Here is a 27,842-nt window from a genome sequence, read left to right on the forward strand (position 1 = left end):
GTTCCTCCAAAAACTGCTATCATGTAGCAGTCACTGGGTGCCATTCTCATTTTTTTGTACTAGAGATGCACAGCCAATGTTTTGACTAGTAAATATTTATCCCATTCCTCTCCTGTATGCTACAGTTGGGGCTTACAGCCTACACCTATACTTACTTACTTAGAAATAAGTCCCTCTTTTGAACTAAGCACATTTCTAAGAAGAAAGCACACTTTATTTTCTAAACATTAAAAAGAGTGTTCCAATCGTCAGTTTCTTGGATAAATCTCAAAAGGAGTAAATGTAGATTGTGACTCATCAGTGAAGAAATGGAGAAACAACGTGTAATTTTAACAACTGCCATTCTTGGCTTTAATTTCTTGTGGTTATGTTAAGCAATAGGAGTAGCCATGCTGAACTGCTACTTGTATAAGCAACATTAAGTCTCCTGTTACACAGAGGCTACCGTCTGCGCCTCCACAGTATGTCCAGCACCAGGGTCTATAAATTAAGTTACATGAAAACAGCAAGAGATGATTTCTTTATTGCACAGTCTGTAAGTAAAGCTCACTGGAGATGTCCTACAGTATTTTAAAGTCTTTTTTGTTGTTATTTTCTGTTCCGTCTAGACTAGGAATTAAAGGCAGGTTATTACAACACTACCATTTGCCATCTCAGTCAGGGAGACAAAGTGATGTGCATACCTTAATCAACAGAGTGAATACTACTCCCACTTATCTTTTGTTTCTGCATTTGATATAGTGTGCTATACTACAGAAAAACTAAACTGTGGGAAAGAAGCAATTATCCTTGACACAGAAATTATATTTACTGAGGCTACAGAAGAGGTAGACAACATGGTGCCCTCCAGATGTTACAATCACTCTTGACCATTGAACAGACTGGCCAAAGCTGATGGGCGATGCAATCTAGTAACATGGGACCATGTTGACTACCTATGACCTACAGCAACATTACACCAGTAAAGTGTGAAGGATAGATAGCTATTTATTACAATGTTTAATTTTGTATATGAAGTAGATGGAGGAAAAGAAAAGAGTTCCTCTCTCTCCAAAAATAGTCAACTATGTTTACATTCAGAAGAATTAATAGTCTGTTAAATTATGCTTTCTCAGTAAGATATATATATATATATATAGTGAATAATAATAATAATAATAATAGTAATAATTCAGTCTTACAGATGTCTAGGTGCTGAAAAATGGGTTGATATAAACACAGAACATTTAAACTCAAAGGATATAAAAACTAAATCCATGCATTAAAATAGTTACATCATTCACTTGCAATTAAGCACCCCATGATTTTGATTTACAGTAATCACCACACTTTCCCCAACTTTCTCAGAAAGGGTGTGTATGGGGGGGGACTTCATCTAAGCTGACAATTTCAAGAACATATGTATCTTAATAAAGATCATCACCATAGTCACAAGTATTTGTGTGTCTCACATTATCATGTGCAATGTGTTGGCTGGCATAAGGGCAACGTTAATGCCTATCAGACCTGGCCAGTGCCCTATGAGAGCTGAGGGTGCCCCTTATAATATATTACAGACTCCTCTGCTATATGCAGAATTATGACACAGCATTTTCCACATGGAAACGATGGGAGAAAATAAAATAATTAGAAGGGGGGTATGAGTGTGATGCATGTAACCCCAGCTGTGTGTAGGAAAGAAAGTGAAGGCAACCCTATTTAGGGAAGTTTGTAATATTTGATCGTGTTTTTAATGTTTTGTTGGGAGCCGCTTAGAGTGGCTAGGGAAACCCAGCCAGATGGGCAGGGTATAATTTATTATTATCATCATCAGAGGGGAGAGAAAAAATTGTAACACATATCACATTCCAAGGGGAAGCATTAACTAAGGATGGGGAATCAGTGTGCACCCCAGATGTTGTTGAACTCCAAGCTCTCATCACCCTTGAGGCAGGCATGGCCAAACTTGGCCCTCCAGCTGTTTTGGGACTACAACCCCCACCATCCCTAGCTAACAGGACCGGTGGTCAGGGATATGGGGATGGTAGTCCCAAAACATCTGGAGGGCCAAGTTTGGTCATGCCTGCAACCATTGGCCATGCTGGCTTGGGCAGATGGGAGCTTGAGTTCAGCAACATCTGGAGGGCTCCTGGCTCCCCATACCGGCACTTTTCCTTAGTCCACAATGGTTCGCACTCACCTGTGCAGCAGGATGCTCTGAACGGAATCCAGATCCTCCAGGTTCCTGGTGACAGGTCTGGGGATTCTGCGCTTGCTAACGCGGAACATGCTGCGGAAAGAGACGGCGCCTTTTCCTCCTCATTGCCGGGGTGCAAAGCCACGTTTGCAGAGTCCATTGGGATTCATGCACAATCTTGCAAAACCGCTCCTCGACTCCAGACAAGGTAAACAGCGCAGAGGAGGAGAGATGGGTCGTCGAAACCTACCAAGCTGCTAGCAGCCCTTTGCGTCCGGGAGTTGGAAGGAAGCAACTTACTTCCCAATCTCTGGCGTCTGTAGCACCCGGCGATCTCCACCTCCTTCGAAGATCTCACTTACCCACCTTCTTCCCACGGCCAGCTGCAACTCGGAGAGAGCCCTAACCCTGCCGTTGCAACAGCAAACTACTTCTGCAGATGAAACTTCGCGGTTTGCTGCTCTAGTTTAGCAGAGCAGGTGGGACGCCTGTCCGCCCTCCCTCCTCCTCTCTTATTCTCCTGGGTCTTAAAGTCCCCTCAAACTCTGAAAATTAGGCAGGGCTCGTGACATTTTAAAATCGAGACACGAAAAAGCTGCAATTTTATGCAAACTTAGCCGGGCGTCAGTCCCATAGAGCTCAGTGACACACACTTGGTTCTGAATAAACGTGCTTAATCTCAGGATGCCAAAAATATGAGCTCTCTTGTGATATTTGTGTGCTTTCATTTGTTTCTGAAGGGTGTTCATGCAACACAGAAAACAGCATTACAAGTGGTTTAAGCAAAATTGATTTCCTCCATATTGAAAATATAGCTGCCATCTGCGCTATACACTTGAAGCAGCATCATACTACTTTAAACAGACATGGCCTCCTCCAAAAGAATCCTGGAAACTGTATTGTAGTTTGTTAAAGGTGCTCAGAGTTGTTAGGAGGAAAACCTCATTCCTCTTCCAGAGCTAAAATTCCCAGAGTTTCTTGGGAAGAGGGATTGATTAACCACCCTGGGAAATTATACAAACGATAGCTTAGCAAACTATATTTCCCAGGATTTTTTTTGGGGGGGGGAGCCTTCACTCTTTACTGTATTTTTATTCAGTACCAAATGTACATTTGCTGAGATGGGTATCTGATTTCTGAGAGGAAAAGGGTAAGAAATATCATATAATATTAACATTACCCCATCCTTTGCACCTGATTGTGAAACAGCTGACAACTGGACTTCTCTTGATACACACAGGGTTGGGGGAATACAACTGTTGAGAATTTGTTCACATAAACCCCCCCAGCACACAGCCTTACGTGTTTTTGTAGGCACCAAAATAAAATAATAATAAAAAATCAACAATTATCAAACACACTCCAGTTAACCTCATATTCAGGAAACAGCTGCAAATGCCACTGTAGAAAAATGACTGCAGGTCATTTCAGGAAGCAACATGGAAATATATTTGGCCAAAAGGTTCTGCAAAGAAAATCACCATAAAATTTTGTACAGGCAGTAAAAAGGTAAAGGTAAAGGACCACTGGCAGTTAAGTCCAGCTGTGAACAACACTGGGGTGGGTTGCGGCGCTTATCTTGCTTTACTGGCCGAGGGAGCCGACATTTATCCGCAGACAGTTTTTCCGGGTCATGTGGCCAGCATGACTAAGCCGCTTCTGGCAAAACCAGAGCAGCGCACGGAAACGCTGTTTACCTTCCCGCTGGAGTGGTACCTATTTATCTACTTGCACTTTGACATGCTTTTGAACTGCTAGGTTGGCAGGAGCTGGGACCGAGCAACGGGAGCTGACCCCGCTGTGGGGATTCAAACCGCCAACCTTCTGATCGGCAAGCCCTAGGCTTAGTAGTTTAGACCACAGCGCCACCCACGTCCAGTACTCCACCTCATATAGGTGAAATAAGAGGAGTTTGCTTAAGTGTAAGAGGGTGTGTTTTTACATACCAGAGATAATGAGATTAGTAGAAAGTTTCCACAAGCTAGGGTATTTATTTTTGAGGGTATAGTGTAGTATGAATTAACTCAAGGGGTAAAGTACTTGCATACAATGACAGTGGATTCTAGGTTGACCTTATCTAATTCCCTTTTTCTCCATGCTGTGGATCTGCCCCTTACCCTGTCCCCATCTGTTCACTCAGACCAACTGAGGTAATTAACAACAACAACAACAACAACAACAATTTATGTCTACCCCACCCATCTGGTAGGCATTCCTTCTGCAAATATTTCATCATTGCATTTGCGTTGCAAATATTTCATCATTGCATACTTTTACAACAAAAAGAGTGGGGCATATTTGTGATCAGATCAGTAAAGGACAGACAAGTGGTGCAGCCCATGGACCAAGCATATCAGCTGGCTGGCACTGCCATGTTAATGAAACCAGGCAGGACTTGCACACCATGTGGACCTACAGCTCCCATCAGCACCAGCACTACCCAAGAAGGCCTCATCAGCTGTAGTAATGCCACTGACAGCCCAATGACAACAGCAGTGGGCCCTGAAATTTGTCCCACCATTTGCATGTGTGTGTGATTCAATGTTCCCTGAGCAGTGGACTATCTCTTGTTCAGAAGGTTCTGATGCTCACTTTTAAAGTCTTGAATGGGTTGGAATAAAGTCACTAGATAATGTCTTGCCTCCACATCAACATACCTGTATATTCAGACTGTCTCCTCTAGGTGACCCCACCAGTTGAGGAGAGGCAGGTAGGAAGAACAGCCAGGGCCTTCTTAGCGGTAGACTACTCTTTCCAGAAAATATCACCTAGTACCTACTTAGTTTTCAGTGTCATAATAAACCTTTTTAATGTCCCAGGCCTTTTAATAACTTCTTAATTTGGATGGAATTAGATTTATGCAGCTTTATCTGCTGTTTTTAATATGGGACGGCAGAGGACGAGATGGTTGGACAGTGTTCTCGAAGCTACAAACATGAGTCTGACCAAACTGCGGGAGGCGGTGGAGGACAGAAGTGCCTGGCGTTCTCTGGTCCATGGGGTCATGAAGAGTCGGACACGACTGAACGACTAAACAACAACATCTGCTGTTTTGACAGTTGCTGTTCTTTTGTAAAATTACAACCCATCCTTTCTATCGAATGTAATTTGCTTGTGTGCGTGCGTGTGTGTGTAAAGTTGCTCTGTTAACCTTAATAAATCCCTTAATAAATTTATTAGACAAACCCCACAAAGATATGTTCTATGTTTGAACGTATAGCTTGCAATCATCAATCTAGTTTGAATACTGATTATTACATATGGATTTCCTATATTAATTTACATGCTTAAGTCAAGATCATATGAGTGTTTTTATTGTTAATGTTAACTGACAATGTTTCTTTTTATGTTTTAGTTACAGAAATAAAATTAATTTAACCCCTCAACACATATTTCTTAGAAAAGACTTTGCAATGCTTGCAACTGCAATACTCAAACATGTGAAATTGGCTCAAGTTGCAATTAGAGCACTCAGCCGGTAAGAAACAGCAGGACCTCTGCTTAATTTCTCCCAGAGAGTCTACAACCTGAAACATTTTTATTTAGAGAATCACTCATAAAACAGTCACACAATATTGGCTGTTTAAGCAGGTGAAATACTTTTAACTCAGTAAGACTTACTTTGGAATAGACATGACTAGAATTCAGCCAACACATCTGATCATGCTAACTTTGTATATCTATTATTATTGGTTAAAAAGCAAGCTATAAATATATTCCATTTACAAATGCTTTAAAACCCCAATCAACCACTTGAAAATGGAATAATTTTGTAGATTCTCGCTTTGTAGATTTACCTTGCAGCAGGCCACCATTTTCCTATCAAAACACCAATGCGTATTTGAGAAGAAATGGCTCATAACATTTTCTTTGCCATGGCATCATCATCTTCTCCAGAACGTCTAGGATGACATAAGGTCTAAGACAGGAGTAGTCAGTGTGTTGACCTCCAGATGTTGTGGGAGAACACTTCCCACCAGCCACCACCAGAATGGCTGATGGTCATCACATTAGCTGCTAAGAGGTTTTCACACATGACATTTAAAATCTTTGTTGTCTCTGTTTGTAGTGTGAATGTGAAACTTATTCTGTTTTGGTACATTTCACAGTAAAAGGGTCTTGTCTGTTTTCTATCCGAAGCTGACTTTTATTTGCAGATGCAGATGTGTGATATGAGAAAGGTTTGAAGATACTTTCAGGGTCAAGTGAAGGTACCCAAATATATTCAAGACTGGCTCAAGATAGTTTGCTACCTGAGTTGGAATAGCAAATGGTACTTCCCCTCCAAAACAAAACAAAACATGGCAAAACAAAACAAATTTGGGTGCATAGGACCCAAGATTGATCAAATTATTTTGCCACCTAAGGCAGAAAATCCCGCAAGTATCTATTGCCCTCCCTGACAGTAAAAATACAACTTAATTAAATATCTAACAATTTGCTGCCCTTCCATGAAACCCAAAACCAGCTGTGTGGGGCAGTGACCTCCCTGTGCCTAATGGCAGAGCCACATAAACCAACCCTCAACTGCTAAAACTCATCTGACTCCAGTCATTACAAAAATAGGCTCTTAATTGAGTGCAACATGAGATTTTTACTGAGGCAATGTAGCTCAGCAACAGGTAGTGGGTCACAGCAGCCTTTCGGCTCAGACTAGATGACAGGAAAGTCAAGACTATTTGGGCTAGAACAAGCAGTTCAAGGTTATGGAGACTTGGGGAAGGAGTTCAGAACTGTGCTGAAGCAACAGAGTTGTCCTAACAGGTTTGCCCACCTGTCCACCAAGCTTTTAAAGACAGGCAAGGCAAGCTTACTTGCAAGACTCTTGTGCCTTGCAAGATTGCTGAGCATGTAGATGCTCACTACATCAGGGAGGATGAATCTGTCCCCAGCAATGGGAGTGTTGCTGGGTCCTGGGTGACCAGGCTGTGTCTCCTGTCCTGATTCTGCTTCCTCCACCCCTAGCAGTTGAATGATCCCCTATCCTGGATTCTATTGCTTCCCTCTCTGGGAAGGAAGAGGGGAAATTGGAGTCCTGCTTTCTCATCCAGAGCAGCCATATCCTGGGAGAAGGGAGTACATGCCTCCTCCAGCCTTTATTTCCCTGCCTCAGCTCACCACAATGTCATCCCCTTTTCCCCCCACCTCATGTGTCTCAGCCTGCCACTCCACTTGGCAACGTCTCAGGGCTCACGACAAAAAACAAACTTAAGGGATTTGCTATGGTTGAGAAGGATTAGAAGAAGTTTGCCAGTACCTTTCCCCACAGATCTGTATCACAGATGTTTCCTGTAGACACCAAAATTGAGTACTCTCTTACAAAAGACCGAACTTAAATATTGCTCAAGAGCAGTTTCATTAAAAACCAGAAATAGCTTCACCAAAAGCTGTTTATGTTAAAATAATGGAGACAGCATAAAAGAGAGGAGGAAATTGACTGCTCGGGGTCCTAGTACAATTACTGAATGCTGCTGATTTCATAGTATGCAATAATTTTTAGCTCAAATTTTGATGGAGGTTTTATTTAAATCATGTTTTATTGGAGGCATCTTGCAATTGTCATGTTTTAAACAGCATTTTATTGATGCTTTTGAATTATATTGATGCTTTTGAATTATGGTGCTGGAGGAGACTCTTGAGAGTCCCATGGACTGCAAGAAGATCAAACCTCTCCATTCTGAAGGAAATCAGCCCTGAGTGCTCACTGGAAGGACAGATCGTGAAGCTGAGGCTCCAATACTTTGGCCACCTCATGAGAAGAGAAGACTACCTGGAAAAGACTCTGATGTTGGGAAAGATGGAGGGCACAAGGAGAAGGGGACGACAGAGGACGAGATGGTTGGACAGTGTTCTCGAAGCTACCAGCATGAGTTTGACCAAACTGCGGGAGGCAGTGGAAGACAGGAGCGCCTGGCGTGCTCTGGTCCATGGGGTCACGAAGAGTCGGACACGACTAAATGACTAAACAACAACAAACAGCATTTTGTTAACTAGCCTGGGATCCTGCTTGGACAAATGGTGGTTTAAAAAGTGGAATGCATGCATGCATGCATGCATGCATGCATGCATGCATAAATAAATAAATAAATGGGTCTGTGCCTGTACAATTTCCCCAGAGTTATATGAGTCCAATCTCTTTTGTTGCCCAGTGGGCCTGGGACACTGTCCAAGAGCAAATATGATGGTATGTCTCTGTCTTCCTTTAAATCCCTCCTCACACCGTATCTTTTCAGCAAAACCCTATTTTTACAGTGGCCAAGGCATGTAAGCTTGGACCTAAGCATTCTTCCCTCATGGCCTGTGATTTTCTGACTTCTTCTCCTCTGTATTATTTGTTGCTCCTGTGTCTCCTTCCCTGCTCTCTCTTCTTCTCCCACTGTCCAGGTTGTCAGCTCCATGGGGCAGGGAACTGTCTCTTTTATTTATAGCTTTTTATAGGCGTATATGTAAATGCTGGTGCCGCTGTGGTCTAAACCACAGAGCCTAGGGCTTGCCAATTGGAAGGTCGGTGGTTCGAATCTCCGTGACGGGGTGAGCTCCCGTTGTTTGGTCCCGGCTCCTGCCCACCTAGCAGTTTGAAAGCATGTCAAAGTGCAAGTAGATAAATAGGTACCACTCCGGTGGGAAGGTAAACAGCGTTTCCGTGTGCTGCTCTGGTTTCGCCAGAAGTGGCTTAGTCATGCTGGCCACATGACCCGGAAGCTGTCCGCGGACAAACGCCGGCTCCCTCAGCCTATAGAGTGAGATGAGCACGCAACCCCAGAGTCGTCTGCAACTGGACCTAATGGTCAGGGGTACCTTTACCTTTATGTGTTTGTAGGCCAAGGGCAAAGCCTCTGCCCACATCCAGCATGTTAACTGAATATGATTTGAGATGGTTGGACAGTGTTTATGGAAGATACCATGTTAATATAGGGTTGCCATATGTCTGGAATTTCCTGGACATAGCTGGGATTCAGTTGTCAGAAGCAGTGCCCGGGTGGAAATTGCTGAAATGTCTGAGAAATATGTACAGAATATAAAATCCAGAACAAAAAAGACCAATCTAAAATAACATGGTGAACAGATTGAAGGAGGAAAAGTGCTTTTTATTTTTTTATGCATATGTTTATATATCCCCCAGCTACAGAAAAGTTCATTGGAATGAAATAGAAGAAAGCTTCAAGCAAGTGAAAACGAACCCTCACAAATATTTCTTGCAAATCTTTTAACCTTTGACACCGAGAAGAATTATATTTGTTGAGTCTTGAACACGCAGGCTTAGGGTCACTAAGTCACAGAGTCTGCAGTGGGGTGCTATTTTATTACATTTCTGCAGGATATAACAGCATGCCTGCCAGCATAAGGGGGAAGGGTGCAAAAGTGCAAAATCTGAACTTGAAATTCACCCAGTTCTGTTGTGTTTGAACATTTACTCTATTAAGACATTCTAAGTCAGCTTCATAGTAAAAAAAAGTAAGCCAGCACCATCTAGTGTTGAATAGAAATACAAAACTGCAGTGTAATACAGTATTTAGATTTTGAGTTAAGAACTGCTGGGGAAATTTTATATTCTATGTTAACTTTGTTGTAACTCCATCAGCATCTTAGAATGGATAATAGGCTATGCATATATTTAATACTGAATAAGGCAGAATGAAATGTGCACAGTGATTAATAGTGTTTGAAAATGAAATGTGTATTGTACAATGATAATTTATTGCCATTTCTCTTGAATTGTGGGTGGGTGGGAACAATGACTGAAATATGCAATTTTTAAAATGAACCAATAAATGTGTTGCTGTGCTGTGCTTAAGGTCATATCCTGCACTTAAGGAGAAAGGTCCATTTACTCCATACATATACTCACAATCTGTACATGTTCAAAGGGCTGTCACGTTCCATGCACGTGCAAAGTTTTCTGTCAAGACATTTCTTTTCCCTAGGGAGAGGCCATGCTCAAAACCATGCACTACATGCCGCCAGTTTTACTGATAAAGTGATGTATATTATAGAGTACATGACTCTTCTATAGTCTTTATACCAAAGTCAGATCTGCTTTTTTCAGTTCCTCCTCTGTTAGAGGCTTGATGATGTGAAGAAATTCCATAAAGTTTAGTATAATTCCTCTATTGAATGGATTGAAGAACTTCCCTTGATGGTCCAGGAGATATGCATACTTCGTTGTTTTGAGACATTCTGCAGTAGTTAAGTTGACTGCCGCCATATAAACCTTTAGAAGTGAAACACATAGAGTTGACTTTCAGCTTTACATATAAACTGTTTGCACTGCTGCTGTTGCAGCAGAGGACACCGTACTGCAACTAAGATTCATTACACTACAAGCTGACCAGCTGAACTTTGTGAAATAATTCAACATTATAATAAATGTCTGACTTGTATGTAACACCTGCAATTAAACTGTGGAGACCAGAGGCAATAGACTCTTGGGTGTTTTGGTGTAATGGAGAAAGGATAGCAGCTGAAGAATTTGAGTTTACCAACACATATAACAGTTGTTAGTTTACTGCCAAGAAGAGTCCTTGACAGAAAGGTTGTGTATACACCAAGAAACAATATAGATTATTTCAATGGTCACTGAACTGAGAAAGCAGAGCAAAGCTATACTTAAATATGGACTAGGCTAAATGTCCCAGAAATAGATACAGGGACAGTCTGACAAGTTCTGCAGAAGCCAGTTTGGGACACTAGAAAAACAGTAAATCATCTATCAAAAGTAGACAAGTGAGAGTGTCAGGCAGGATCACAATAGCAGCCAAAGCTCTAAATTCAGTTCACAGGAAACTATGGTCTAACCCAGCAGTGGGAAACCTGTGGCTGGTAGTGGATGGCACTTACCTGACTTTCCTCCAGCTGAGTCACGGCTGCACACTAGAACAGAGAAGGGGAAGAGGGAAGGGGGTGGGGAAGGCGAGGCCAACACAGTGCAAACATGGTGGTAGGACCACCAGATTTACTACTGGTGTGTTTGTACCTGGTCAACCTCACCACTCTGTTGCCTCTCCACCCTGGTATACAGCAGCAACTTGGGCAGAGGGCGGTCACATAAGTGGTGCCGCCCTCCCTCTGTGCAGTCTACTACTACTTGTGGCCCTCCAGATGCTGTTGGACTCCCAACTCCCATCAGCTCCAGCCAGCATGGTTAATGGTCAGGAATGGTGGGAGTTGTATTTCAGCAGTAGCTGGAGGGCCACAGAATCCCCATTCCTAGTCTAGTCTGTTGGAATCATCTCTACATTCCAGTTCTTATGACTGTGGGTGATGTATTCAAACATAAACAAAATGTATTTGTCCTTTTCCTGTTGGTATAGTAGCAGCCCAAGACCAGTTGCTTATCATACTGGGCAGCAGGATACAAATCTAGAAGGTCTTGGTTTTATCTCTGCTAACTCTACCATCAGTTTTGTGACTGGCTGTTTGGAGAAAGGCCAGCAGTGGTTAGTGCCTATTTGGACTGGTAGGAAGACCAGCAGCAGGTGGTGCCAGAGCCAATGACAGCCAGAATCATCTAATTCTAGTTTTGTCCCCATCCTCCTCCCTCTGCAGTTCTACAAGAGCAGACTCTTTTCCAGGGACAGTTCCAGATTTAAAGAAGGCATCCTGGTTTCTGACTTGATCTCAGAATGTCCCGCCTTTCCTTAGGATGTCCCTATTTTCATCAGAGAAATGTTGGAGGGGATGGAGTTATGTGACCCCCTGAGCCAAGGAGATAAGTAACTATACAATCTTTAGAATACATCTCAAGGCAACCCTGTGTAGGGAATGTTGGAAGATGCCCAGAATGTCTGGGGAAGCCCAGTCAGATGGACAGGGTATAAATAAAAATTATTGTTGTTATGGTGATGGTGATAAAATAGGACATCCCTATTTTCATCAGAGAAATGGTGGAGGGTATACAAGAGCAGCACTGAAACTAAGGAGGAGGCCACTGTCAGGCAGTGCCACAAACCTGGGCTGGGTGGAAGTAAGAAAAGCAGGCTGGTCAAGGGCAGACTGAGCTTGGTAGGGCAGTGCCCCATTCACCCTAATGGACCACTGGGAAAGGCCCTAGCTCAGTGGCAGAAGAAGTCCTTTGCATGTGGAAGTCCAAAATTCAAGATCCAGCCAAGTGGATCACAACTAGTGGAGATGCTGGGAGTCACTGGTCTGACTCGTATATGGCAGCTTTCCATGTTCAAGGAAGCAAGGACCATAAGGAACAAATAGTAGCGTAAGTGAACTACCAAATATTCTGCTGCCCATAATCTTAGTTAATGATTCTTCTTATGAGAGTTCATCCCACGATATCAGACTATCCTGTCATTGGGTAGTAGAAACTCCCAAACAGAAATAATACAAGCATACAATTTAATCATTTCTGTTGCCAGCTGTATTATTTATGCAGGTGGTATATCAAAACATAAATTATTCTTCAGTACATGTTACAAAGTTAATATATGCTTATATGCAGATACCAGAACAGTAAAAGACCATATATCCAAAGGGACTGGATAAAACTTACTCCCTTGCAAATTAAATGTATTTCCCACCAAGCATGCTATTGTTTTATTTTCAGTATGATCCCACTTGAAATCAGCCAGTCGAAAATAGTGCAGTTACTTAGCATCCTATTTGAGCAAACTTTCTCTTTCTCTCTGGCTTTCAATAAAGAGACACTAGAGGGCATTAACAGTTCTATCTAAAGTGAGCTGCTGTTCCCACTCTACAGTACTAGATATAACACACATTAACCTCATCTGGTTTTTCGTAACTTATTGCTCTCCCTCTTTTAGGTGACAATCTTTCTAACATCAGCATCCGGTGTGAATGGCTGAGGGAGAGAAGATTGCCCTTTATGTAACAAAGCTGGTGAGCTTTAATATGCAACTCCAGCATCTAAATACTACGAAATACTAAAATGATTGCCTCAGGCAGAATGCAGAAACCCGAAAGCAGGAGATTGGGACCACTTGGGCCTCCAGATGTCCCTGGGCTACAACTCTCATCATTCCTGACTACTGACCATGCTGTCTGTGACATGTTTCAGGTTCACACAGTCTTTTCCCTTTGACTCGTCAATATGCAGTCTGGGATAAGAACGAGTGCTGTCTTACCACTCAGAGAGTCAGTGCCTTTGCTTCATTTTGACTATGTGGGAAAATCCTACCCTTGCCATCTCTGAGGGCAGCAGTGGCTACCCAGCGGCTCATAGCTGGCCCCCGAAGACCCCTCCCCCCAATTTGTCATTAAAAAGCAAACATTTCGGCTTCTGTGAGTCCTCTACTTTGAAGTTGTGATGCCAAAAGGTGACCCCTTAAAAAGTTGTCATTTTTTACTTTAATTTTTAAATCCTTTTAATAAAAACAATTGACTGACCCCATAGCTACCTGTGGTGCCAAAAGCATTTTTGTGACCTCCCCAAAGCCTGCTAATAAAAAATATGCATTCAAGATGATACATACACACAGTGAAGTCATCATTGCTGATGTTGTGGCAATGACGGACAGAAAGAGAAATCCGATCCCGATGAAAATACTACGTCCCATTACATTAAACCAATTCCAGCATAGGTATATTCCAACAACAGAGTTCAGACACATAGTAGTGAGGAATCCTACAAAATAGGGCCTAGAATGAAGCAAAACAGAAACAAAGCAATGCTTCTACTACGTAAAAAGCTAACAAAGCCTTGGCAAAGTTCAGCCAGTATCTAGAACAACCTCTCTCATATGCAGCTGATGTGGTGATTTAATTCATAAGACCATAGGATGAAGCCAATGGCCCATCTAAACCAGCATCCTATTCTCACAGTGGGCAACCAGATGTCCGTGGGCAGCCTGGAAGCAGAAGCTAACCAAAACTGCACTCTCTTTATAGTACTCTTTACTGGAGGTACTGATTACTCTGTGAATTTAGTCCTTGGCTCCTGCTGTGTCATAACTTTTTTTAAATGAAGTCGGATCACATTAAAAACAAAATCTGTCAGAAAAGAACCTCAAATGGTAGCAGAGTGTGCTCAAGGTCACCTTTCATAAAAAGGTAAAGGGACCTCTAACCATTAGGTCCAGTCGTGACCGACTCTGGGGTTACGGCGCTCATCTCGCTTTTCTGGCCGAGGGAGCTGGCGTACAGCTTCCGGGTCATGTGGCCAGCATGACTAAGCCGCTTCTGGCAAACCAGAGCAGCGCATGGAAACGCCATTTACCTTCCCGCCGGAGCGGTACCTATTTATCTACTTGCACTTTGACATGCTTTCAAACTGCTAGGTGGGCAGAAGCAGGGACCGAGGAACGGGAGCTCACCCCGTCGCGGGGATTCGAACCGCCGACATTTCTGATTGGCAAGTCCTAGGCTCTGTGGTTTAACCCACAGCGCCACCCGCGTCCCTCACCTTTCATAAATATGCCCTTAAAAGATGATGTGGGGAAATAACTGTGGTAGTGCCTTCTATGAGCACCTTATTTCTGATGAAATGTCTCCTGTGTGACTTGGATGCGTATATGATTAAAAATGAACAGCAAAGCAAGCAGTTGATAATATAGGCCATCAACTGGCCTTCAGTGGGTTTTACATGAGCTTAATTGTCATGTCTTCTGCACTAAATACCTGGTCTTGGATTTCTAAGTATGGCACTGACCATTTTCCCCTTTATAGAAAATCAATTCCCCCATTGTTTCATGGGGTGGAGGAAAGAGCCACAACCATTTTCTCAGTTTAAATCTGTTTTGTGTACCACATTTTTGGCTTTGCCAAATAAATAAGTTTATGACTTATTTATCAATTAATTAAATGTATATCTCACGCCATGCTCCAAAGGGCAGCACATATTTCAATACTAAAATAACACAATTAAAAAATCTAAAAAACAGTTAAGAACAACTTTCTAAAAACCAGTTTAAAACTCCTGAAAGCAATAATCTACCCTTAAACTAATACAGTAATTTCAGTGGTATGAGGGACAGAACTTTCAACCATCAAAATGTATCAATAAGTATTTTTTTTCCTTAAAAAGTTTATAAGGAGGGAGGCTGATGCAGCTCACTATAAAGGGAATTTCACAAATGGGGAGCCACTACTGAGGAGGCCCTGACACAAGTCACCACCAGCTGGGCATACCCCAAGTGGGGTGACACTAACAGGGTCCACCTGCTGATTGTAGGGCCACAGATGGCTGATAGATACAGTGGTGATCCAAAGACTTATTGTGTCACATGTTAATGTTTCTGATGAGAGATGCTCCAAATGTGCAACATCTGATGGAGTTGTGAAAAGGGCGGGGGGACGCTTAGTTACTAACGACTTATAAAGTAGACGAGCAAAAATATCTTGAACAATCTTTCCCAAACCTGTTGCCCTCCAGCTGTTGTGGGTCGCAACTCCCATCACCTCGCTGGCAATGCTGGCTGGAACTGATGACACATCTGAAAGCTAATGGGTTGCGGAAGGCTATCTTAAATGCTACAGGAAAAATCTCTTTTGCACATCTGTACCTGTTCCTGTATCCCACGCTGTTGTAGATAAAAGGACAATAATGATCAAAGCCAGACACACAACGATTGATGATACGACAATGTTTAGCTCGAAGAGGTTTCACAAGGTGGCACACATGACATAGTCTAGGCAACAGGATTTTGCCCTCTTCCCAATAATTAAGATAATCCACCTTAGAAAGAAGAAGATATCCAGGATGGAATCTAAAATGCAATAGCAGAATCTTAAGAACCAACTAACCTAATGCTTTTGTATATGTGCTTTGGACAATAGCATCATTTCAGACAACCAGGTGATTCAACTGCTGTTCATGCTTTATGTTCTAATCGAAGGTGGACTTGCATGAGTTTACCCATCTCCAGGGCAAATGCATCTGCAAAAAGTGCAATTTCTCCCCTCCAAGGCAGGAAGCATGTAAAACAGTGTTCTCAAAGGGTGTGGCGCATCACTCTGGTGTGACAGGCGAGGATGGCAAGTGTGGCAGAAAGATTCAATCCATATAATACTTTGGGAATGGTTCATATTCGTATGTAGCTGCATTGTTTTATACTATTGGGATGTCCCATGATCATATTATAAAACATGACTTCTTAGTGGAAAACAAAATTAGTCACCAAAACAGCACAATTCTATACTTGTCTACTCAGAAGTTAAGTCAATGGGACTTTCTCCCAGATACGTGTGCAGAAGTGCTGAAGCCTTTCTTTGCTAGTTGCCTGCATTAATTGAATTTTCTTATCTCCAACATTTAGGCATGTATAAAAAATGATGACAAAAGAAGGATGCTTTCAATTCAGCAACAGCATTTGTTTAATTCCAGAGGTGATTATTGCCAAAGAGAATTATTACTAATGTGTGAGAGATGGTTGCATATGCAAAGGTGTACAAGAGAAATACCTGTCTGATGGCCTGGTAATATTCATCAGTGTGTTGAGGAAGCAAACCTGGGTTCATCATAGAAGCTTTTAAGAAGAGGAACCACATCAGAGCATTCCCAAGGAGGAAGGTAGCATGGGCGTTCCACAGGGTATTAAAAGATAACGGCATAATCTGTGCAATGAAAATAGACAAATGTCTTAACACTTTGATACACAAAACTAATCTGATACACTGGCACACAAACTGAAACATCATGCAAATCATTGTACAAAAGCACCAGTCATATACTTGACCTCTGGCTGCCTACGTATGTATACTGTTTACATGAAATCTCTCTCTCTTTCCCCAACCTCTCTGCTATCTATGCTATCTATCCCACTCTTCTAGTGTCCATGTACTACTCAAGGTGGCTTTCAACAGTTAGGGACTGACAAATCCATAACTGGGGATACAGAAACGAGAATTGGATGGAACTGGAGGAGCAGTTCTTGAGAGATTTCTCAACATGAGAGGTGAAAGAGACACAGAATATTATAGGCAAGCAGTATGAGGAAGCAGAAGGAGCTAACAGTAGGCAAGCTTATTGAGAAGAGATAACACAAGGAGATGTGTAAGAAGGGAAACCAACTTGGCGTGACCAAGTTTCAGGTTTCTGTGGGCCACAGGCAAGAAACCTGCTGTGGGTTTTCCTGTGTCACCAGGCTTCTGAGAAATAAGCAGTGGTGGGTTTGAGGGCATGAGGTAACTTGCACCTGATTCATATTGGCTGTCTGTTAGCTTCTGGGGGAAACTAATAAATTGTTGTTGTTGTTGTTGTTGTTGTTGTTGTTGTTGTTGTTGTTGTTGTTGTTAAATGATGGAGCTTTGTGTCTAAATATATGCAGATGGCCTAACAAAGATGGAGGTGCTTGGAGTGGTGCTTTGCAATGGGCCTTTTGCTAGGTCAGAGAATCCAGCAGCTGCTCAACTATGCCAACTCCTGACATTGAGCCTGTAGATAGGAGATACAGACACCCTCAAAATGAGGGCTTAGTCTACACATCAGTTTTCCAAATGACAAAGTGACAATTTATATGTTACGGAATTGCATCAGTTTTCCAAATCACAAAGTGACAATTTATATGTTACGGAATTGCATATTTTCCTGCATTGCAGGTGGTTGGACTACATGATCCCCAGAGTCCCTTCCGACTCTACGGTTCTATGATTCTATGGGTGAGCTGTTTACATGTAGATTTTCCATTAAAGTCTTTAGGAAAGAACCATACGGGTTGGGCAAATTATATATTTCCTTGCCAGGACAGTATTGTCCACTGATAAGTAATCCATCTGTTCCACGTTATTCCTTCTACAGATATTGCCACAGCAACATGAGGTCCAGACACAAGGAACTGGCTCCCATGTTTCTACATGAATCGTTGCTTAGGCATCATTACAAACTGAGTGTAAAAGCATCTTGGGATTTCAAATAATGTTAATCAGGCAATTGCTTAGTTGAGAAGAGAAGTGGAGATCTTTAAACAGTAAGGACCAGAAGTATGGCCATGCCAGAAAGTCAGTTTAATTATACATAGCCACAATAATGAGCTATGGAGATGCATAACGTGAATGACAGTGAAGGGAAAGGCATCTTGCAGAGACGTTTTGAATCATTAGGCAGAGAAACCACTGTTGGAGGAGAAGCAAACAAAGGGGAGGTTACTGTTGAATTCCTGCTTTTCTTTTTTCCCTTGCCTTGGATAGAAAATGTTTTAAAACTTCACTTCTCATGAAAATATGATTATTTCATTTTGTAAATGTAGGTATCAAAGCCTAGAGGTTGTAAAAGCCGCTCTGAAAATCGATCCTGTGACAACTGTAGTCATCTATTCACTTAAATGCAAAGATATTCCCCTTTCTCATTTCATGAAATATAATAAAGTGAAAGATGCTAATAAATTACAGCTAAGTACTGTTCTAGAATATATTTCTGATCTTTGTTTTCAATTTAGCTTGGCAATTTTACTCTGCACAGATAAAATACTACCATTTGTTCCATAATACGCCCACCAGCTGACTGAAGAATTATGCTCAGATTAAGGAATTAAAGATGCAATCCTGATCCAATGATCCAATGAAGTCAATGACAGAAGTGCCTTTGACTTAAACTGAGCCAAGGATTGCACACTAAAGCTTTGGGAAAAGTTCCAGCCAGCTCCCTCCCATAAAAAGAGCAACAGGGAATATAAACAGAATAATGTATTATATTTGTACTGTATTGTATAGATTAAAGTCCAGAAAATGCAGAACCTTCTACCTTCTCAGGTCAGTGAGATACATATATCCATATGATATGGCATGTCTATCATTTATTTAAATAAAAGCATATTAATGGAATGCAACAGTTTGATATCACACTAGATAACAAGTACCATAAACTTTCTAATATTGGCTGCATTTCATGGAGTCAGTTGAGATAAACTCTTTTCAGGATTTCTTTTTGTCTGTTCCTTTCTTCTCTGTAAACCAAGGGGAATTGCCTAGAATCTGGGATCTTGGCCAAGTAATAATAGACATATATTGGCTTGAAATAACCATTTGTACATTATTATTCAGCATTGATGTGATGCACACCATGAATCAACTGCATCATTATCATACTGTTAAGAGCAGTTGCTTGGATGTAATTCCACAGAAATTTGTTCTTAATAACAGTTTCAGGATCAGAGTGTACTGGTATATCAATTCTTACCTTTATATTCCAGAAATACTGGTAGCCCTGGATTATATCTGTACCAATTTACCTTCTTCCAACTCCATATTACAATGATATTTTATATAATCTGGGTTGGCAAGGTGTCCTATTTTACAGAGGCTAGTCCTCTGTTTGTGGTGCTACCAAATCCAAGTTCAATTTAAAGAAAGAAACATAAAAAGGAGAGCCAGGGGAGGGGGCTTGTAGTTATCCATCAGCAGTTAGAAGCTGGGCAGCAGACTGATTAAGGTCGCCTGATCACAATATTCACAATATTCCCATTTATAGTGAGATGCATTTCTATTTAACTTATAGCAGTTATTTCTAAATTTGCATCTATACATAAAAACTGTCATTTGCATAAGATGTGCGTATCTGTGCCCTCTTTCATCTTGATGTATTATGTGTGTGATGCATTTCCTCTTTTTTGGCTATGTGTAAGTGGCCATCCTAATGCAATTCTTAGCATGCTACTACTAATATATTTCTCCAGTCTCCAGGTCAACGGCATTACCAAAATAGTTTGCTCCATCATGAGATATAAGAATAAGCCTTTGCAGGATTGAATTCTAATTCTGATTCAACAAATTATACAACTATATATTTATCTATATCCATAGCTATATAATGATTAGAGTCTTTATTTTACTACCTTTCTTGTAGGGAAAATGCAGTCCCTTAAATAGAGAGCATTGGTGTATGTGGGGCTAATTGCCATATGAGACCAAGGCTTTCATGGAAAGCAACTCTTTCCCTTTTCACTATTATTCTATACAACGGGCACAAGGAAGAGCCGTATTTTGAACAAGACCATGATTGCCTTACCCAAAACAGGTAAGTTGGGTAACCCCACAGAAATGTGCAACTGTAAAAGAAAAGGACGGCCACCTTTGATTCACCAGGAGAGCTAAACTTCCATGATCTGAAAATAAAACACAATGACAAATATGATAATGGTCACAGTATCTCAATCACACAGCAATTGTGTTGTGTCCAATGCTGCTGTTACACAAGCAGAAAGCTCTAGTATAAATAAAGCCATGAAGGGGCCTGGAACCTTAACACCCATCACTGAAAACCTTAGTAAGACATCCTTATGTCAAAAGCGATGTCAAAGCGATAAACAACTACCTGACATTCAGAAGACATCTTAAGGCAGCCCTGTTCAGGGAAGTTTTTAACGTGTGATATTTTACTGTATTTTTGGTTTTTATGGAAGCCGCCCAGAGTGGCTGGGGAGGCCCAGCCAGATGGGCGGGGTATAAATAATAAATTATTATTATTATTATTATTACTTATGGATCCTGAGACTGCAGTACAAACTTTCATGCATATCGTCAATGCCTTAAGAACTAGAAACTTGTTTTTTTTTAATGAAAAATGGCACTAATGAAGTATTTCCTCCTGATGAAATAACAGTGAGGTATGGTAAGGTGGGGAGGTTTAAACTCTTCTGCCATGACTCAGAGACCATGCACTGTGCAATGGACTCAGAGAAGGATAACCTTCAGTGAGGGAAGAGCTGCCAGGCCCATCTTCACTTGAGAACACAGCCTTGCCACCTTACTTTGAGTCAGAGGAGGAGTCTTCCAGGGTACTTTCGTCTCCTCAGCCCTACAGGAAACTGACTGCAGTATAAGGCAAGGTCCTCTAAAAGCCAGCTTCTCTGTGGAGGTGGAGCTTGCTGCACCACAGTTCAGTCAATGTATAAAAGTGTCAGGAGCTGGCAGGACAACAGGGAGGAGGAAAAGGATCTCAGCGAGTGACTGGGACACACGGGGGCAAGCAGGGGATGGGGAAGGAAGTACTCACAGCAGCATTTGGCTCCTGAGCCTGAGGCTCCCACTCATGTGTTTTCATAGACTCCATGACAGCAAGGAATGAGCAGCATTGCAATATTGTGAGGTTTTCAAAAAAAACACTATTTGAAAATGTAGCAATTGGGTGGACTGTATTGCACAGTCCACTAGGAAGGGCAACCCCCAAATGGCAAGGAGCTGCACAGGTGCATGGATAACACTTCTGTATTTCTACACTATGCCATGTGTGATAAGAAAACATGTGGCTATTTTGACACATATCTATTCAATAACACATGTCCGGAAGCTATTGATCAACTATGGTGTCCCAATGGGTGTATACACAGCTAAATTGGCATGTGTATGCTAATTGCACATAGATAGGTACATGTGATGTTCATGATATGTTAACTTGAAGGTTAAACCCATTAGGAAATTGTATGTAAAGACTGCCTTAGGGTGAATATAAAAGACTGCTTTTGGGGCTGACATTTTTATGTGATGAATGGTTATATGAAAAGGTTTCTCACATGCTTTTCCTTCTTAATTTCCATGTCCAAATATATACAAATTTTGACCACCATTAGTAGACAGCCATGATCAGTGCTGAACACTGATCCTTTCCCTCACCCAATTTAGGGAGGGATCAAGCCTTGTGTCTGAAGTCGTTTTGGAGAATCTGAAAGCTTCTGTGGCTCAGACTAATGTTAGGAGACTGCTAGATCTTCTCCTGAACATGGAGAAAGGTAAGGACTATCTCTGACCTCCTACTGGACAATCTCACCAGATTAAAAGATGTTCTTACCACTGGTGAGCTCACATTTGCAGTTGGGACCCTCAACCATGCTGCCTTTTAAATAAGTTTGCAAAGTCAACAGAAGAGGTGCTAATGATACCTTCCAGCATTGAGCTCAATGGGCTAGTCATGGTTCAAACTCCATTCAGACATATAAATGAATGATGACTCCTTATATTTCCATTTAACAGTCCTTAATACAATCATGTATAGTTAATACTTACTTTGTACAGCCAGGTGATTTATGTGCACAGAAACCCCCCCCCCCTTATATTGTCATCTGGACACAATATATAGATTTAGGTTCCTTTCGTCTTTCCCTTTAATCTTTTAATCTCTCCTCATAATCTCTTAATATTTGCCAGTGATTAATCTCCCTGTTACAGCACACTCCTTTCTTCCATCCCTTGAGAAGACAGCTCAGCTCTGTTACTAATATATGGCTTAGTTTATGCTTGTACAGCCATTATAATGAAATATAATCACTATGTTTTTCCTTTGAAAATGGAGGGATTTTCTTCCACTTTGCCTATTCATATTCTCAGCACAGTCACTCAGCCTCTTCTTAGACCTTACAAAAAAAAAATCAACATAAGCTTTATTTCCTGTCAAATACACCCCTGCCCCCACCTCCAAATCCTGACAGCTGTAATCCTTTCAGACTATTTGGCTGAAAGTGCCTATTCCTAGGCACTTTTTAATAGCCCCCAACCAGTTGATTGTTTTTGTGCGCAAAGAACAATGATTCCAAGTATAAAGGGGATTCTAAGCAGAAGGACTGTTTTTCTACTATTGTCATGAAGCGCTGTGGCTTGAGCTACCTGTTTTAAAGCTGACCTTCTATGTATTTCACAGCAGTCTTTGCTAAACTATGGCAAGAACAGAAAGGTCCTCTATTTCTGTGGTATTCCTGTGGGATGGGAGAGGATTGTGATGATGAAAAGGTGAAAACCACCACAAATTTACTCACTTTAAAGTCAATCCTGGGTTTTTGTGTGCGAAGTATTATGATGGTGGGCTTTCACTGGCCATCATGAGTACAGTGGTACCTCAGGTTAAGAACTTAATTCATTCTTAACCTGAAACTGTTCTTAATCTGAGGTACCACTTTAGCTAATGGGGCCTCCCGCTGCTGCAACGCAATTTCCGTTCTCATCCTGAAGCAAAGTTCTTAACCTGAGGTACTATTTCTGGGTTAGCGGAGTCTGTAACCTGAAGCGTCTGTACCACTGTATTTAGAGATGATGTCAGGGAACTGTCATCGGAAGAACCGGTGGTGCAAGGGCTCCCAGAGGTTGAGAGAGACTTATCAGCGGAGGAGGGAACCAGCAGGGGGAGAGAAAGAGCTCCAAGGGAAAGTGAGTCGGAAGAATGGCTCAGAGACAATTCCAGCGAGAACAGCGGGGAGGTTTCAGGACCTCCTATAGGGACACCCACTCCTCGCCGGAAACTGTCACGCAGAGAGTCCAGAAGACGTGTTTCCGTTAAGGAGCTTTTATGCTGGAAGAAATTCCGTAAACGCCCACTGTCGGATTCTGCCAGCGACTGACGGAGCCATGCTTATGGAGCTCCGTTACAGACAGTGGTTTGTGGACTTAGCCAAACACTGAGGGACTAGGAACTTTACGCACAAGCAGCTCAACACCCCATCACAGATGAGAAAGGGGAATATATGGCCCCTTCGTGTCCAGAAGAGTATAGTCTAGTTTAGACAGGCTTTTTTAGTTTATAAGAAGAGGCTCAGAGCTTTTGTTCAGTTGAGGAGCTGGAGGACACTCCAGGGACTCTTTGATATGCTCCTGAGCATCTTTTTAGTCAGAGGGAAGCAGGGGTAGCTCAGTTGAGCTGGGTCACTGCTGGAGGGGGTTTGCTTTTACCCTTCAAAGAATTAAGGCCCCACCACCCTCTGCCATCTGGAGATCCCCTGTTCCCTTAAAAGCCTCTACCCTTTCTACCTTGTTGCCCCATAGGTTGGAATCACACCCCCAAACACCTGTGAATGCTACCTCTCTCACCTCCATAAAGTCCACTTTTCCTGTGGAATCTTTGACACAATCCCTTCCTTCCCACACCCTAATGTAACTCAGCTTGTAAGTAAGCCTAAGCACTTACAACTGAAACAACCAGAGTGTTATGATTCCATAGTCCAGCAGTGACCAGGACACCATCAGAGCCAATGTGTCAATGGCTTAGGAACCAGTCTGGGTACCTGGCTCTCAGCCTTATGCCGATAATCAGGGGAGCCCTGAACCTGAGGCTGGTAGGCAGGAACCCACTGAACCTGATGGCATGGCACCAGGCTCTGTAAAAAATCCCATATACTAACCGGAAAGGGAGTTCACCATGAGGGAGGCCATAAAATGCAGGAAGTGCCCATCTTATGGCCAGATTCTGAAAATGTTTCTCACACAGATATGCATGATGCATGTACTTAAAACTGGGTCTAGGCTAGCGAATGAATGAATACCACTGAATTTGGTACAGCTTGGTTTTAAATAAATGTGTTTAGGTTTAGTAACGTTCCTTTCCCCCTGCTGTTCTAGGCACTGATGACTATGAGCCCCAACAAATGCAGACCACCCAAGTGTCCCTATTTTCCAGGGACTTCCCTGATTTAGAGAAGCCGTCCCGGTTTCTGATTTGATCCCAGAATGTCCCGCTTTTCCTTAGGATGTCCTATTTTCATTGGAGAAATGTTTGAGGGTATGCAAATGCCAACCCAGGCTTGAATGCCATCTTGGCAGGAAGCACATGTGGTTTTGAGTCCTGAGTTCTGTGCAGCTATTTGATCACAGAACAGTGCAATGGCTATAAGGGAACCCAAGAAAAATGGAAAAGATAACACAGGAGTGAGTGTGTGAGTGCATGGACGACTGCTTGTTGCTGACAAAGATCAAAACCAGAATATTTTTGGACACGAATCAAGGGAAAACAAAGTTTGTTTGTAAAAGAGGATAACTAAAGGAAGCATGCAAGAGAAAGGGTCAAGAGGAAGTTAAAAGAAAGGTGACTTGTGTCTAGGGTTTCTGAGAACCTTAAATTAGCACATTAAGGCTTCATATTAATGCAAAGAGCCATCTGCTTTATGAAACACATCCTATTGGGCTACATGTTTACAAGCAGTTGAGAAATTCTAGCCAAGCCTGCTAGGCTTCAGCTTCCCTCCTTCCCCCTCCCTAGTTCCTGCTTTGCTTTATTTCCAGCTCTCTAGCATCTGGCTTGCTCCATCCTGATTCTCTTTGTGCTCCTGCAGTTCTGCCTCACCCAACCTGGTGCTCTCCAGATGTTTGGGACTACAATTCCCATCAGCCTCTGCTAAGCGCAGCACCCAACACACCTGGAGGGCCCCAGGATGGGGAAGGCTACTCCAAATTATCACTTATTGTCCTAAAGAGCTGTGTTCTCTTATAAGGGGTCAGGCCTCAGTAGCAGGGTATTCCCAGTTGTTGTCCAACCACAGGCAAGGTCAACAAGGGATCAAGACCTGGATAAGCCCCTGGCGATCTGCTTGCTCCTCATTTATACATGCAGATGTATAAAGGCACTTATATATGACACCTGGCCCTATAATAATTACTTGGACTCTGGGTGAACCTGGGTGAACCCTGGCTCAAATGAAGCTATGCAGTATGATATCCAAAACTGTTCAAACCAATGAGGGCAAACAAAGGTATTGTTAGTGGGTAGCACAGAGTCTTCTGATCTGCTGCCCCTTCCCTTTCCCCGTTTTAAATTTGCTTTTACGTGGCTGGGTGGGCAGCAAAGTGCAGTGCTAATGAGAGCCATATTAATTTTCCTAGTGGCATGCTATATATCAATGCAAATGTGTGTTGTGGGGCTCTGCCCAGAATCCTTTAAGTACCTAGCAGTCACCCTGACAGCAAGTCATTTCATTCCTGACAACTACCTTACTTTCATTGCATTGTAATAGCCAGTGTTTTTTTTTTCTGGGTGATGACTTTTTTTAATCTGGACTTCTGGCTGCCTGAAATGCTCGGAATCCCAAAGCTGAAATGTTTTGCCAATGTTATGGAATGTTTTGCAAATGTTACGCCACCCTTCTTGTTTTTAGGTACTCAGATGAGATTAAAATAGACTGTGATATTCATTTGCTCTGAAAATGTCATTATGCAACCAAATGATATAAAGGTTGTAACGAAAGAAAAACAGCAATGTTTAAGTCCAAATGAGACACATAGCTACTCTGTTTGCAGGGCTCTGTTACTACTTCCATTGGGAATTCTGAATTAGAAAGCTATTTGATTTCCAGCACACTTGATTTGTATAATGAATCCATGAACATGCATGGGTACATGAATCAAAACAAACCATCTGATTGTAAATTTTCATTACCATTCTCTCCCCACCCTCCATTTAATTCTCACCTATCATAATACGAAACACCTGAAACTTTAGGAACATAACTGATGAAATTTGCTTTTTATTTGGGGGTCAGTATCTTACCTCCTCCAGACTCGCTGGGACATTTCCATGTGTGGTTTCCTGAGAGACACAGGCAGTTTGTAGCTCCATTAGCAGATCCACTGGAATGACAAGCTGCTGTGGCGTTAGAGCAGGATTAGTGGCTGCCGCTGCTACTTCCTCTGCTGTCGTTGATGCTTCAGCTCCTGGGTGCAATCCAAAGGTTGCATTCCCATGTTAATTCTCGCCTTGCTCCAGTTCCACAGAACCAATTGCTCCATTGTGTGTACATGGAAATAAGAGGGATTGTGATCCTGTGGGCCTGTGGGCTGACATACGTGAATTTTTAGTAATGTACAGCACGTAGTATACTTCCAGGCACAATTTCTTTTTGTTTCTGTTATCTTATTAAAGCTTTCAGCAGATACTTGACAACTTTTGCATGAACAGAAAAAATAAACAGTTTTCTGTATCCACCTCTTCCTGCACCCACATCCCTCTGTTCTACTAAGTTCCTCTTCCTCATCAAATCAACCTTTCAATAACATGAATTGTAATAACACAAGTATACACACATTCTAAAATATTTTGTACGCACACAAGTCACTATCCCATACCTCTCTGGATTTATCCTCATTGTCAGATATTGAATGATGAAGAAGAGAGATTCATGGATGTTAACACAAAGAAGACTCCTACCTCCTTCTGCATTTCACTTGGTGCAGCTACCTATACACATTGACACTGCCAGCGCCTGACCCTCAGTAAACTCCTGTGCTTTAAATAGCTGCAGAACTCAAAGATGGATGGCAGGCGCAATTTTTTTCAGGGCACTGCAGTGTGGCAGAGACCAGGGAAAGGGAGCTCCCCCCCCCTCTCTCGCCTTTCCTTGCTATTCACATCTGTGTATTGTGAGTATGAATCTGGGAAAAGGGTACATTTTGGATTTTCCAAAACGAGAGAGCCTACCAACCCAAATCTGGGCAATATTTTTAGACGGATTTTTCAACAAAACCTATTTAGGGTGAGGTTTCGGTAAAACTGAATTTGTATCTATAAAGGCTAGAAAGCATGCATCCAAGCAATTTTCCACTTGTCCCATGCTTTCTAGGCAAGGGTCTGAGTGGTTTTGCCTTCGTCCCACAACTTTCCCATGGAAAACCCGCTCTTTTGTGCTAAATCGGAACAAACAGCAATCCGTGAAAAACCCAATTGCCATGGGTGCTAAACCATGGGTTTTCCTGGGGGAAAGCAGTGGGGTGAATGGACGTGTTGACGAGCCCTAAGAAGAGTTCAGTTTTTCTAAAACAACTTCTTAAATGTAAAACATCTGGTAATATTTCTCTCATAGGCAGAGAAAGTAGATTGCTACTATGTATATCAGCTAAACCACACACTAGTACCAAATATGTATTTGTTCATATACATGTGGTCTGCACAAGCAAAACTAGTCTACCAATGATGTATTGTGGTCTGTCATTTTTTTTTGACAACCCTTTGTTTTTGCAGTTTTAGGCAGGGAAGTTGGTAGGGGCAGTTCGGGGGGGGGGCTGAGATTTTGGCTCT

The 27,842-nt window shown here is 42.1% G+C and overlaps 2 protein-coding genes across 3 annotated transcripts in view; both read right to left on the reverse strand.

The window, feature by feature from the left end:
• INTU (inturned planar cell polarity protein) overlaps positions 1–2,617 on the reverse strand; it is a 32,990-nt gene extending 30,373 nt beyond the window's left edge. Inside the window, exon 1 of the mRNA XM_083571136.1 lies at positions 2,180–2,617. Coding sequence (XP_083427262.1) covers positions 2,180–2,268 — 89 coding nt within the window. The 5' untranslated portion in view covers positions 2,269–2,617. The remainder of the gene's footprint in view (positions 1–2,179) is intronic.
• Positions 2,618–9,243: 6,626 nt separating this feature from the next.
• LOC310742673 (palmitoyltransferase ZDHHC12-like) lies at positions 9,244–27,016 on the reverse strand. 2 transcript variants are annotated; one of them, XM_083572092.1, is made up of 7 exons: positions 26,894–27,016; positions 26,319–26,590; positions 20,085–20,181; positions 16,544–16,696; positions 15,646–15,818; positions 13,618–13,783; positions 9,244–10,388 (listed from the first exon to the last, which is right to left on the reverse strand). In XM_083572092.1, the coding sequence occupies exons 2-7, from the start codon at positions 26,345–26,347 to the stop codon at positions 10,194–10,196; spliced, it is 813 nt and encodes a 270-aa protein (XP_083428218.1). In that variant the 5' UTR covers positions 26,348–26,590; positions 26,894–27,016; the 3' UTR covers positions 9,244–10,193. The 2 variants fall into 2 exon arrangements, with proteins under 2 accessions (XP_083428218.1, XP_083428219.1); XM_083572093.1 differs by having other exon boundaries at positions 26,319–26,605; positions 26,894–27,007.
• Between the last annotated feature and the right edge of the window lie 826 nt (positions 27,017–27,842).

Source organism: Podarcis filfolensis (genome assembly GCF_964270895.1).
Source record: "Podarcis filfolensis genome assembly, chromosome: 9".
NCBI classification, from domain to species: Eukaryota; Metazoa; Chordata; class Lepidosauria; order Squamata; family Lacertidae; genus Podarcis; species Podarcis filfolensis.

Coding starts and splice junctions, on each gene's coding strand:
- LOC310742673 (XM_083572092.1), bottom strand. CDS start 26,347: ATGGAAATGTCCCAGCGAGTCTGGAGGAG. Junction 20,182..26,318: donor TCCCAGCGAGTCTGGAGGAG/GTAAGATACTGA, acceptor TTTTATTTTCAG/ATCATGGAAGTTTAGCTCTC. Junction 10,389..13,617: donor CAATGATGACTTCACTGTGT/GTATGTATCATC, acceptor TCACTTCTAAAG/GTTTATATGGCGGCAGTCAA.